General features: G+C 39.2%; 1 protein-coding gene across 10 annotated transcripts in view; it reads left to right on the top strand.

The window, feature by feature from the left end:
- Positions 1 to 14,033, top strand: part of LPP (LIM domain containing preferred translocation partner in lipoma) — a 740,460-nt gene that overhangs the window by 457,431 nt on the left and 268,996 nt on the right. For 9 of the 10 annotated variants that reach the window (XM_080655359.1, XM_080655353.1, XM_080655356.1 and 6 more), the window contains one exon: positions 7,094 to 7,783. The exons of the other annotated variant lie outside the window; for it this stretch is intronic. In XM_080655359.1, the coding sequence (XP_080511485.1) occupies positions 7,154 to 7,783 (630 nt within the window). In that variant the 5' untranslated portion in view covers positions 7,094 to 7,153. The remainder of the gene's footprint in view (positions 1 to 7,093; positions 7,784 to 14,033) is intronic. 10 annotated transcript variants of the gene reach the window in all.

Genomic DNA, 14,033 nt, shown 5'->3' with positions numbered 1-14,033 from the left:
TTCTATAAAGGGTCAACAGGATTTAGTTCTTGAATGGGATGTGAAGGAGAGTATCAAGAATAACTCCTAGCCGAAACCGGTTTGGCTCAGTGGATAGAGCGTCGGCCTGCGGACTGAAGGGTCCCAGGTTCGATTCCGGTCAAGGGCATGTACCTTGGTTGCGGGCACATCCCCAGTGGGAGGTGTGCAGGAGGCAGCTGATCGATGTTTCTCTCTCATCGATGTTTCTAGCTCTCTATTCCTCTCCCTTCCTCTCTCTGTAAAATATCAATAAAATATATTTAAAAAAAAAAAGAATAACTCCTAGTCTTGGTATTTGAGCAATACCTGAATGAGAAAAAAATCAGAAAAAAAGCATGAAAAGTAGATCCAAGGAATATGATGAATAGTTTTTAACATCTTAAGCCTGAAGAGCATATGAGACATCCAGGTACTCACATAAAATAATTGAATATTTGGGCTTAACATTCAGAATACAGATAATTTTGGAGATAGAAATTCAAGAGAGTCTTCTTAATGGAAAATTTTTCAGTTGTGGGCATGTTCTTGGTGATACTGAAGAGAGAGAGAAGAGAATAGGCCCTGTGTCAGATAAAGAGTATAATTATTCAGTGTCCACTGGGCAGAATGTTGCCTAATGTCATCAGTAACAATTTTACAGAAAGTTTAGAAAAATACTTTTAGCAGAAAGAGCCTGAATCCTGCTGTCACTGTTAAGCAAACATAGTAGTTCTTGACTATCTATCCCTGGATTTTCTATTACAAAACATAAATATCTCTGTTTAAGACCACAATAATTTGATTTTTTATCACTTACCTTTTGACTTGTTCCCATGTTGTAAAACATGAAAGTCAATTATTAAAACACCACTTGATTATTTTACTGGAGGTATGGAAAAAGTCTATTGGGAGTATAAGTGAAGAACCATAGAAAGAACTTCAACATCCTTCCATGGGAGTCAAGAAAGACATGACAAAAGAAGGACTATTCGATCTGAGACTTGGAGAATATGCAGGCAACTGTCAGTTGGAAGATGGCTGTGTTTGAGCAGCATGGGGCTACCATGGAGGGGTTGTATAGAATGGATCCCAGGCTATAGAAGGAGGTTTCGGCTTACAGATATGAGTACAGACATACATGCATGGTCTATTCCACTCTCTATGTGAGGTTAATATTGCTGGAGCGCGTGCTGTGAAAAAGTGGATGTGGCTGGAGAGTGAGGCAAGGGCTTGATTGTAAAATCTTTATAAAGTATGTGGAAAATCAAAAAGCAAAGAGTTCAACACAAGGCAGAGTCATTGCCAAATTTGGATCATCAGCCAGCCACAATTAGATGTTCATGTTAGATCATTGTGGCAGTATTAAGGAGGAGAGATAAGAAAGAAGTAAGGTTGGATCTTGGTAATAAATAGCTCAGGATAATGGTAATGAAGACCATATTTAGTGGAGAGAAGCAAAACTAGAATAAAGTGAGAAATAATCAGGGGTTACATATAGATTAGGTTAGGTTAGATTGTATTAGATTAGATTAGGGGTGTGTGTGTGTGTGTGTGTGTGTGTGTGTGTGTGTGTGTGTTTGTACAAGTGAGTTCAGCTGATGGGTGGGCAGGGGTAAGGGAGATGGATGAATGTAAGATGTTATCCTGACTTGGGCTTAAAAGAAGTTGAGGACATGCTCTTAAGAAGTAAGCACAAGAGGTGCTCACATAGCCCCTTGTCTGTTCTTGTCTTATGGCAACAACAATTCCGCCTTGTAATGAAGGCAAGTTCAACAATTACTGATTACGTATGAGCCCTTCTACCACTCCATAAACTTCTGAGGGACAGGGAGACACGCACTATCGATCCTGGGATACTCTTCTCCTCCCAGTAGCTTCACAGACCTTTACATGTTGAAAATGTTTAAAACTAATTAATGGAAAAATAACCACATTAAACTACTGCTACATAGATTCAAGTCTCAGAAAAAAAAAAAAACATACACACAGACATGTATTTATATGAGTTTAATATTTAAATGTACTTGATTTTAAAAATGAAAATGTTAAATCATGATAAAGATTTTAAGGATTCCTGCAAAAACAAAAAAGAAGTGAGATGCCAAAAATACATACTTGGAAGTGCCAAGTAATCCAACAAGTAGAAAAAACTCACTATGCATTTAATTGACTATGTGGGCCCAGAAAGTGTTGCCACTGCTTTCTTTAACCATGCAGAACATAAATAAATATGCTTTAAAATGATTCCTCTTTTTTACCCCTTCCACCTCCATTGAGGTAAAGAATATAAAATTGAAAAGGAAAAAATATAGCTAAATGTGCTATTTTCACACACATAGTTATGATATAGAAAATACTCATAAACATGCCATACACAGCAGAATTCATAATAAAGTTGTGAGAAACCTTTTTATGCCCAGAAGAAAATTTTCCTGATGGGATATTTCCTAGAAGAAAGGACTGGATCCTGAAATTGTGCCCTGATTCCTTCCTTCAAAGATCTTAGGAATGTTTGAATAGTGTGTGTATGCGTGTGCACACACACACACACACACACACAGGTTCCAGTGTAACTGAGTGTATATGTGTTCACCAAGAAAATATATTTGTGAAAATGTTGCTTCTAAAGTTTCAGTTCTACACAAATCCTTTCTTTGTTGTTGTTGACTTTATGAAGGTGATTGATTTTCATTTTCAAAATCTGTCACTTCTGGGGCATCTGTTTTGGGGGCTGACTTCTTACAGCTGCAGCAGAGAGTGCCTGTCACTAGCCCTGTTGCTCAGTCACCATCTCCATTTATAGTTGGGTTTTTTAAGTGTTCCAAACAGGAACTCAGAGTTTCTGCTGATCTTGAGTCATCAAAGAAAAACTTGATTCCTTCCCTTTCATTCAAGTCTTTTATGCTGACATTTTTTAAAGACTAACATAGTTGACTAGAAAATACTGACCCTCTTAACTGAGTATTGATTTTAGAGTTTATTCTGGATATACATTTAAATAAGTTTTTTAATGAGAAAACTGCATCTCTTTCCATTGCTCACTATTGCAACCAGCTTTATGGAGAAGGTAAAGTTCATTCTACCAAGACAAGAATATTCAGGTTGCTTAAATTACAAATGTGAATTGCAAGTCTTCCCCTTCAAAGATTAATATTGAAAAGGGGGAAACATATAACTCTATTCAACAGCCTCCTGTAACTTAACAGAACTAAATCTAGATTTGCAAAATCCCTAGGAAACAGCAACTGTGACAAATATGTGGGAAAGAAAGCTGTAACAGTCAGGATCCTATCAAAAATAATGGCACATTGAAGCTAGCTTCTCTCTGGGAGTTAATTTATAAAGGCATCCTATAAATAGAAGCACAGAGAAGTAATAGGGACAGACTGATGATCTGGGGTTAGCAGAGTCAGAGTTGTCATCTCCTCTAGGCTCAAGGGGACCAGGGCAGAGAGCAGTTATTTGGACCAGAAAAGAGAGATTGTTGTAGAGGGTAATTTCTAGAGAGGACCAGTGACCCTTCTGGGCAACTGGGAACCTCACAGTCAACTTGCCAGAAGATATGTGTCCCAAGAGTCTATCAATGTTAACAGGGGCACTATTGTTTTCTTGGGTTTGACAATGATGTGTTTTGTCCTCCAACCATCTAATGATAATAGCATGCCCTATTCACTGTGATAAAAAAAAAGTGTACCGACTCATTTCTAAAGTTTCCCTGGCCAGTAGTTAGTTTTCTCTCTAGTTGACAACCACTGGAAGTGAAATGTTAACCAAATGGCCGTGGGGATGTTTTAATCTTTATCTCTGAATCAACCTAGATCTTCAAAAAGCTCTTCCCCAAACACTAAATATTTGAATCAATAGACTTATATATATGATGGTGGGAGCAAGATAGTTGCACCATTTACAGCCCCATATCCACGTTCCAGGCAAGAAGGGGGAAAAGAGAAAAGTAGGAAGGGATGATGCTTATATCAGGAGAGCTCTAGTTTGCTCAAAAATGTTTAGTGCACATCTCATTGGCCAGAACCATGTCACATGACAGCTTCTACCTATGGACAAATCAGTATTGGGCAATATATTAAGTGGGCATATTGCTGCCCTGAAAAAAATTGAAATTCTTGAGTAATGAAGTAGGGGAGTGTGTATGATGAGGAAGCAGTTAGCAGCATCTTTTCCGTATGTCTATTATCTCTTGCTGTTTGGTGTGAGTAAATGACAATAGAGTAATATTAAGTCTTGCATCTTCTCTTCCTCAACATATTAGAATTTGCATGGAAATTAATAAACAACAAGATTAGAGTGTGTTCACTTATTTGTTATATCAACAAATCTAATCTTAGTATCTCAGAGCAAAATTAAAACATTGCATCATTTGCATATTTGCAGATTCCTAGTAGACTAATGCCTGAGGACAAATGTTTGGATCTCCAAGCTTTCCCTATCCTTGACTTATCTCCCATCATAATTTTAGCCTCCCATGGTTCAGAAGGAAGGTAATTTCATCTTTGTGTCATTAGGACATTCAGTAAGTATTTCTTTTTGTTTTTAATTTTGTGATAACAACATAAGGTTATATTTTATTTTTTCAATTACAGTTGACATTGAATATTATATTAGTTTCAAGTATACAGCATTGCGGTTAAACATTCACATAACTTAACGAAGTGACTCACCCCATAAGTCTTGTTACCCACCTGGCACCATATATAATTGCTACAATGTTATTGACTATACTAGAGGCCCGGTGCATGAAAATTGATGCACTGGAAGGGGGTCCCTCAGCCCAGCCTGCCCCCTCTCACAGTCTGGAAGCCCTCAGGGGTGGGAGGCGACCCAGCGATCAGGGGAAGGCGACACCCTCATCATACCTCTGCTGCTGCCACTGCCGGCAGTGCAAGCCTCGGCTGGCCCTTGTTACCTGTGCCTCGGGCCAGCCCTGGGTGACTGGGCAGCCACCATCAGTGGCTTGCCTGCACCTTGGGCCAGCCCTGGGTGTCTGGGGGGCTGAGGGGACTGGGGGACTCCAGAGGCAGATGCGCTGACAGAGCTGGGCAGACTGGGCGCCACCATCTTGTGGCTGTGGGCACTGTCATCTTTGAGGGTGGGACAGTCAATTAGCATATTCTCTCCTCATTGGCTGTGGGTGCTGCCATCTTTGAGGGCATGGCAATCAATTAGCATATTCCCTTCTTATTGGCTGTGGGCACCACCATCTTTGAGGGTTGGTGGGGCAGTCAATTAGCATATTCTCTCCTTATTGGCTATGGTCACCATCATCTTTGAGGGCAAGGCAATCAATTAGCGTATTCTCTCCTTATTGGCTGTGGGCGCCGCCATCCTTGAGGGCAAGGCAGTCAATTAGCATACCCTCTCTTTATTGGCTGTGGGCACCACCATCTTTGCAACAGCATGAGGGTCAATTAGCATAGTCCCTCTTTATTAGATAGGATTCTCTATGCTGTACTTTACATCCCCATGACTATTTTATAACTACAAATTTGTACTTCTTAATCCCTTCACCTTTTTTACCTGGTACCCCAAACCCCCTCCCATCTGCCATCTATCAATTTGTTCTCTGTATCTATGCATCCATTTCTGTTTTATTTATTTATTTTGTTCTTTAGATTCCAACTATAATTGGAATCATATGATATTTGTCTTTTTCTGACTGACTTCTTTCACTTAGCATGATACCCTCTAGGTCCATCCATGTTGTTGCAAATGGTAAGCTTTCAGTCTTTTTTATGTCTGAGTAATATTCAGCTGTATAGTAAGTATTTCTGAGTTGAAGGAATGAATTCAACAGACATAGGGAAGATATAAGAGGACAAGGCTGTGTTTCAGTTGTCTTTGGTAAATTACTCTTTGATCTAAAATTTAGCATCTCCTTGGTTGTGCCAGAGTGTTTTTTGCTCTCAACATCTTCTTTGCATTTATTTATTTATTTATTTATTTATTTATTTATTTATTTACTTTGGTTTTCATTGCCCAGTCCTCCAGCTTTCTTTCTCTACTACCTTCCTTTAGCACTATGGTGACTAAGTTTTGGGGTAATTTGATTAAGATCATGGTGTTCAATATATTTTCTTTTGTTGTTAGTGTTTTTGGTGTTATACATATTTAATAAAAACAAAAACATTGCCAAATCTAATGTAATGAAGCTACCCCTCCATGTTTTCTTTTAAGAATATTTTACTTTACACTGTTATGTTTAGTGCTAAAATTTTAGATTAATTTTTGTATATGGTGTAAAGTAATAATCCAGTTTCATTCTTTTGCATGTGGATAGCCAATTGTCCCCACACTATTTATTGAAGGGACTGTTTTCCTCCCATTTTATGGTCTTGGCACTTTTGTAAAAAAATAAATTTAACATGCATTCAAAAGTTTATTTCTGGATTCTCTATTCTATTTCATTGGTTTATATATCTGTCTTTATGCTACTACCACACTATTTTGATTATTATAATTGTATAATAAGTTTTGAGATTGGGCTGTTTGAAATCTTCAATTTTGTTTTCATTTGTCAAGAATGTTTGGCTATTCAGAGTTTCTTGTGATTCCATATGAATTTTAGGATGGACTTTTTTATTTTTTGCAAAAAAGGCACCCTTGGGATTTTGAAAAGTATTTGTAGCAATAAATCTGTAGACCACCCTGGGAAGTATTAACATTTTAACTATATTGAAGTCTTCCAACCCATGAACTCAGGTGTCTTTCTATTTATTTGTGTCTTCTTTAATTTATTTAAGCAACATTTTGTGCTTTTCAATATAAAATTACATCTTTTACTTCTTTGGTTAAGTTTATTCCTAAGTATTTTTATCTTGATGTTATTGTAAATGGAATTGTTTCCTTGATTTCCTTTACGGATTTTCCATTGGTAGTTCACAAAATTGCAGCTGATTTTGTGTTAGTCTCTGAACTCTTAGAAGCCAAGAGCCATTCTGTATTTGTATTTTGTGGAGTTAATACAAAAATAATAATTGGAAGTTTTTAATATATTTTTTTAAATTTTCCATTGGCAATAATGTCTATTGTTGTTTTTTTTTTGTTTGTTTGTTTGTTTTTTCTTTCTCTCCCTTTTCAGGGCTCTGCCAGTACAACAGCCTCTCCTCCAGTCTCCACCCCTGTCACGGGACACAAGAGAATGGTCATACCAAACCAACCCCCTCTAACAGCAACCAAAAAGTCTACATTGAAACCACAGCCTGCACCTCAGGCTGGGCCCATCCCTGTGGCTCCAATAGGGACACTAAAACCCCAGCCACAGCCAGTCCCAGCCTCCTACACTACAGCATCCACCCCTTCAAGGCCTACCTTCAACGTGCAGGTGAAGTCAGCCCAGCCCAGCTCGCATTACATGGCTGCCCCTTCACCAGGACAATTTTATGGCCCAGGGTCAGGGCACCAGGGCTATAACATTCAACCAGTTCCTGTTTCTGGTCAAGGTCCACCTCCTCCAACACGGGGAGGCATGGATTATACATATAATCCACCCCCAGGCCTTCAACCTGAGTCTGGGTATGGGTATGGCCCTAACCAAGGGCGCTATTATGAAGCCTATAGCCCAGTAGGGCCTGTGTATGGGGGCAAAAATGACTCTGATCCTGCCTATGGTCAACAAGGTCACCCCAATACCTGGAAACGGGAACAAGGATACACTCCCTCTGGGACAGGAAACCAGCACCCTACTGGCATGTATCCAGTTGCTGGTCCCAAGAAGACTTATATCACAGATCCTGTTCCAGCCCCCTGTGCACCACCACTGCAGCCAAAGGTAAGATACTCATTGGCATAGTGACAGAAATAAAGGGCTGCCTATCTTAGCCAGCCTTCCCCAGAAAGCAGAGCCTAAGGCAAAAATGTATGTGCTCTTTTAATTTCATTAGAAACTACAATCCCAGGGAAGCATGAGTGAAGTAGGAAAAGAAGGAGATCCTAGTGGGGATATGGGTTTATGTTACCAATATTGCTCTTGTTTAGTACCTATTGCATCTACTTTTTCAATCTTGAAAAATCATCTTCCAAAAGATCATATGAACTCTAACAACTCAGGGTAATCTTTTTATGGTGGCAAAAAAGGGAAATAATTTATCTACCAGCTCTTGTCTCCTCTTGAACCAAGCTTCTCTGTGAGTCAGAAACTTCCTCACACTTAGTCATCATTTACTTGGGCACCAAACAAATCTGTAGCACCCCATGCATTGCAGGGATAGGACATCAACAGGTCTGGAGGTGAGAAGTATGCAGGGTAAACATGAGGTGAGCTGCTGTCAGGTTGGATTTATGAGACCGTGGTCAGAACTCAAGCAAAGTTGGTACCAAAGTGGCTGCTAAGACACAACAAGTGGTCAACAGCCTAGGAGACAGGTGAGGCCAAGGGGATCTAAGGTAATGCAGACACCTTGTCTAATTTCCTTTGGGAAGAGGTTGCTGCAGTATAATGGCACTTGTTTATCATCCCTTGTCTATCCACATTACAGATCCTGCAAGAAGAATCTTACTCTCTAGCCTTTAACTCTATTAGGCAATTAAACAATTCTTTATGACAGTTATTTTTTTCATTGTTTTATTTACTTGCTAGCATGTATGTCTTTTAAGTAAACATATTAAGTCCTTTTGAATAGGTAAGATATGATATTACACATACCTACTCACCTACAATTTTGATTTTCCATGATTACCTGAACTAGCATGATGATATGTCCTTTTACCATGACTAGAGGAACCGAGAATTACTTGGAAGAAGTGAGATGGTTAAACCAAGCTAGCTTTTAGCTATCGAGTTGGAACAGCGGCCTCTTTTCCTTTCATTTACATCTGTGAGAAATCAGAAATAGTTAGAAGCTGAATGGTAATTTGGGGCGACTTAGGTAGAAGGACTATCTATATATTTTTAATCCTTAACACTTTTGACATTGTCAGTTTACAGACATATTCATTCACATTTTCAACATTATAACAAAAGTGTCAGGTTCTTGTTCTCCCACGAGTGTGTTTACTAAACCACTATTTTCAAATGAAAGTATGTGCTCTTCTAATGGTGCTCGAAAATGAATTTTAGGCTCCTTAGGAAAAGAACCCTTCTCCGAAAGTGCATCCTTTATATGAATAATCTTTACATAAAAGTGGTCTCGGCATGATCATTTTCCAACTTAAAGTTTCCTAGTTTAAATGTTAAGTGTTTTGGAAACATTGCTCTTGGAAAACTTTTTTTTTTTTCTAAAATCCTTGTATGAAAATAAATGTCAGTAAGTTTGTTTGTGTGTTTGGTTTTTAAATAAAGTTTGTCCAAAATAGTCAACCTGGATAGCCTTGCCCTTTGTTAACATTACAGTGTATTGACATTAGTCCTTCCTGGTCCCCAGAGCAAGCAGGCCAGAAAACAATTGCATTATTCAACTTGATCTCACATTAGTTCAACTGCAATAAATTCCCCTATGGAAGAGTAAAAGTTTAGGTTGGGATCATTGACACTAACGTTTAAGCTCAAATAGCATAAATGCAGTTTTGCTCCATCCAAAGCAACCTGACTTCAGATGGCTGAGTGATGGTCCTAATGGAAAGTGATAGGCCCAAAGTTGTTTTAGGATCCTATCACCCTCACCTGGGGGAAGCAGACTTGAGACAGAGCAAACATATGTCTAGCTGGAGGGAATAATCTTGTGAGAAGTGGTAAGCTAGTCTTTGAGTTTCCTGTTTTCCTATTATGTCACTGGGCACTCTGGAAAGCCCTTCTTCATTCAACATTGGAACCAATTCAGTGGTGCAGGAAAAGAATCAACACCCAGTGGAAGCCTGGATCTAAGATGCTGGGTCCAGCCACATCACTAGCATTTGGACTTGGTCAATCTACTCAGGGTGATGAAATGAACTTTCATTAACCACTCACCAGAAAGCATGAAATTTTCTTTTCCTTCTTTTTGTAATTATTCAGGATGATCTATTATTATGGTTTCTGGATATCAGTGAATCCCATGTCATTTAATATTTTTGTTTAAATATTTGTTTTTCAACAGTGTCATGTGTTTGAACATTACATTATGCATTTTAAAAATGTGAAATCAAATCATGTACTTTTCTCTGCGATTATTAAGGAGAGTGGTTAGAGGTTGATATTTAGCCATCTGTCTATGTTTGGGGATAGACGAAGGAGGCTGATGAGGCTATAGATATATTCTGTGTTATGGGGGCACTAGTGACAGAGGGGATGGGCTCTTTCACAGTTAGTCTTTGAGCAGAACACTGCTCCTATTCAATGGCACCTGTGCACAGAGGACCTTATTGTCCTAGTATTGACTCTGCTTAGCTTAGTGGTATGACTACTGGCTGGAAAAATGAGCTCTCACGTCTAATCCCAGTTCCTCCTGTGACATTCCTCTTTCAGGTTGAGGAAAGCCTCTAGACCTCTTTATGTCACACTTCTATCCTGGGTAATGTGGAACATCATCTTCTCTAATTAATTAATTAATGATTGCAGAGGGCTTGGAAATTTCCAAAGACTGAATAATTGCTAAGTGAGGACTGTCCACTTTTCACTGGCTTTCCTTTCTTTCCAATTTTTCCTCACTGATGGAAAACTTACCTTCATGCCTTACAACAATGATCTTTTGTTATGTTGAGACAAGTCTGAGGAATTTGGCCTTTAACTCATTAAGGAACTTTTTTAATGAAAGAAATAAATCTCCCCTGTACTTGAGATGAGCTGCTTTAATTTTCCTACATCATAGAGCAGTTTAAAAGAAGAAGAAGAGGAAGGTAAGGAAAAAGGCAAGAAGAAAAGAAAAAAGAAAAAAGAAAAATGAAAAAGAGAATGAAGAAAGGAAGGAGATACAATCAGAAACTGTGAGACTTGGGGGATCATGATTAGATTTGTGTTCCTGTGTGTTGAGCAGTGAATTTGCATACCACAGTAAACCATAATGTGTTTCCTGCACTATCTGAGCTGAGTTCCTTGAAAAATATTGTTATAAGCAAGGCTTTATAAGGGAGAAATGTTCCCTTCTCACTGACAATCCTCTTAAAGACATAGAGGAAACTTTTCTCTTTGCTCTTTTACTAGCTAATATAAAAGCTAATATCTGCATGTTTTGTGTGGTCCATGGAATTCTTGTTCTATGCATTATCTTCACATTCCTGGGATGGGTGTTTTCTCCAATATTCAGAAGGTGGGTTAGATGAAATTCCCAGAGCCAGGAGCCGAGGCCAGTCATCACTCTTAGGTCCAAAGTGGCAGGGCAACTCTGGCACCCACTTTCTTGTCTTAAACCTAATCTGTGGCAGCCTATGGTCAGGTAAAAAGACAGCAATTTGCCCCATACTGTGTGAAAGGCACTGATGCTGTGCACCCCAGAAAGATCTAGAGGCCTTTCTAATGTGGGGATTAGGTTAACTTCTGAAATCATCTATTATTAAAATGTCCTTGAAAAATCTTTCAGGAAGGTGAGACCTTGGAGAACAATAAACTACCTTTCAGTAAACCTAACAAAGTTGTTGTTAGCTTTTTCAGACTTAAAACAGATCACTGCTCTTCATTTACTTGTTGAAACAGGGGATATTTCATAGGTCAGAGATGAACGTCAAGGTAATGAAATGCCCGGGGTCAGTGTTGAAGAGTCCCTAAAACCTGTAATTTGTTAAGATTAAGAAAATCTATGAGAATGTTGATATAGTAGCATTTCAGATATTCAAGGAATATTAAAGTGTTTAACTCTGTGTGTATATGTGGAACTTACACTAGAGGCCTGGTGCATGGATTTGTGCAACAGTGGGATCCCTCAGCCTGGCCTACGGAATCTGGCTGAAACCAGCTCTCCGACATCCCCTGAGGGGACTTGGTTTGTAAGAAGGTGCAGGCCAGGCTGAGGGACCCCATCGGTTCATGATCGGGGCTGGGGAGGGACCAAGGGGAGGCTCCAGGGCGTGTCCAGCCTGTCTCACCCAGTCTCAATCGGCCAGACCCCAGCAGCAAGCTAATCTACATGTCAGAGTGTCTGCCCCATGGAGGTCAATGCATGTCATAGCGACTTGTTGAATGGTCAGACGCTTAGTATATTAGGCTTTTATTATATAGGAGATGTGTGTGTGTGTGTGTGTGTGTGTGTGTGTGTGTGTGTGTGTGTATGGTATATTGCAAAGAATTGGTGGTATTTTGAAGAGAACTATCTTTATGTTAATTTCTGTGCTAAATCTCTCTCAATTTTGGGATTAGAGAAAGAAAAAGGAAGAGATGTAAGGACAAGGAGAAGGATGGATGTGGATATATGCCTTGGGGCAATTGACAGTACCTGTACTAGTGTGGAGATGATAATGCTTGAGGAAGCTGATGACAGTAATATTAGTAATTACTTTTATGCAGGGCTTCTCGGTTTCCATAGTGCTTTGTGAACCTCACAAAATCCCTGTGCATTAAGCACAGATGTTTCTGTCTCTCTTGTGCTGATGAGGGTTCAAAAGCTCAGTGATGAGAGTCACTGAACTAAGATCATATTTCTAGTTTTTGGGAGAGCCACAACTCTAAGCCAGGTCTTCTGAAAGTTATCCTCATGCTTCCCCCCTGGAAAACCATGGATCCGGGCATCACTCACCATGGCCCACGTCACAAGCAGACATTTAAATGGTCTGTGGTATTGTCGTGCAATGCCATGAGATCAACAGTTGGAGGGGAAGCACCCATTAAATCCCTGTCAGGCACCCAGGCTTGAGGCCTCGGGGCTGTGCTTCCTCTTCCTCATCATCCATGTGCAATTTGTTCCAAAGTTCTTTCTCATTTCACAATATCTCAAATCTATTTTCTTATCTAAATCCTTCAGTGGCTGTCCTAGTTCAGTTCTCATTTCTCACCTGCACTGTTGAAATGTCCTCTTAATGGGTATCTCCACCTCTGATCTCTCTCCACACCTATTTATTCTACAAATGTTACCAGATTAATATTTCTACAGCACAGCTCTGCCTTGGTCATTAATTGCCTTTTTAAAAATTTTCAGAAGTCCCCAGCAACTTGTGGAATAAGTTGAAACCCCACCCTGGATTTCCAGTTTTATCTTACTTTTTTAAGTATCTGGGCTTCCAGCTAAGAATTTATATTCCTAGTTTCTCATCTCTAATTTTTGTCAAGGAGCTGTTCGTGGAATACCTCCTCAGAACTCCCCCAAATAAATAAATATTTGCACATTCAAATGTGATCCAGTAAGACCGAACTAAAGTTCCCATCTCCCTTGTGTAGCATTTTCCTCTTCCTAAAAGCAAGTTGCACTTTACCCTATCTTGTACATGTCTTCACACCTTTCATTATACTAGAATCAATTGTATACCTGACTTCCACCAACCTATGCCCCAGCATGTATTAGACTTGTAGATTTATAGGATAGAGATGGTATCTGAACAACCCTGGTTCCCCCAGAACAACTAACACAGTGCATAATGCATTCAACATAAAGATGCTTGAAGAAACTTCCCATGTCCTTCTAAAATAAGAAGTAAGCAAAATGCCAAAATTGAAACCTATTTTACCAAATCAGTTAAGATAACCTCAGTAACACAAGTATTGTCACATCAGTAATTCAGTACCCACAGTAGCAAGACGATGTCTCAGGTTCACTGTTGCTCTAACATTTTACTTTCCTTCTGGGATACATGTGTTTATGTGTATGTTGTATGTACACAGGGACATTTTTATATTTTGGACTTGTCAAATATCCATGAAATTTGTGAATTCCTATTTTAATCAACTTTTTGAGTTTTAATTTATATATAATAACATGTCCATTTTAAGTGCATAAGGCAGGAAACTTTTGACTGTATGTGCCTGTGAAATCACTACCACAATCATGATAGAGAACATTTCAATGATCCCCAGTGCTCCATGGTTCCGTGTTGTAGTCAGGATCCTTTACCCTCAGCCCTAGTCAATCATTCTGTTTTCTAATATTGGTCATTTTGTTCCTTTCTGGAATTTTATAAACTTGGAATCATACAGTACATAGGCGTCCTCAAACTACGGCCCGCGGGCCACATGCGGCCCGCTG

Source organism: Plecotus auritus, assembly GCF_963455305.1.
Source record: "Plecotus auritus genome assembly, chromosome: 2".
In the NCBI taxonomy this organism is placed as follows: Eukaryota; Metazoa; Chordata; class Mammalia; order Chiroptera; family Vespertilionidae; genus Plecotus; species Plecotus auritus.
The sequence above is the reverse complement of the archived record's forward strand: the minus strand, read 5'-3'. Positions and strand labels throughout refer to the sequence as shown.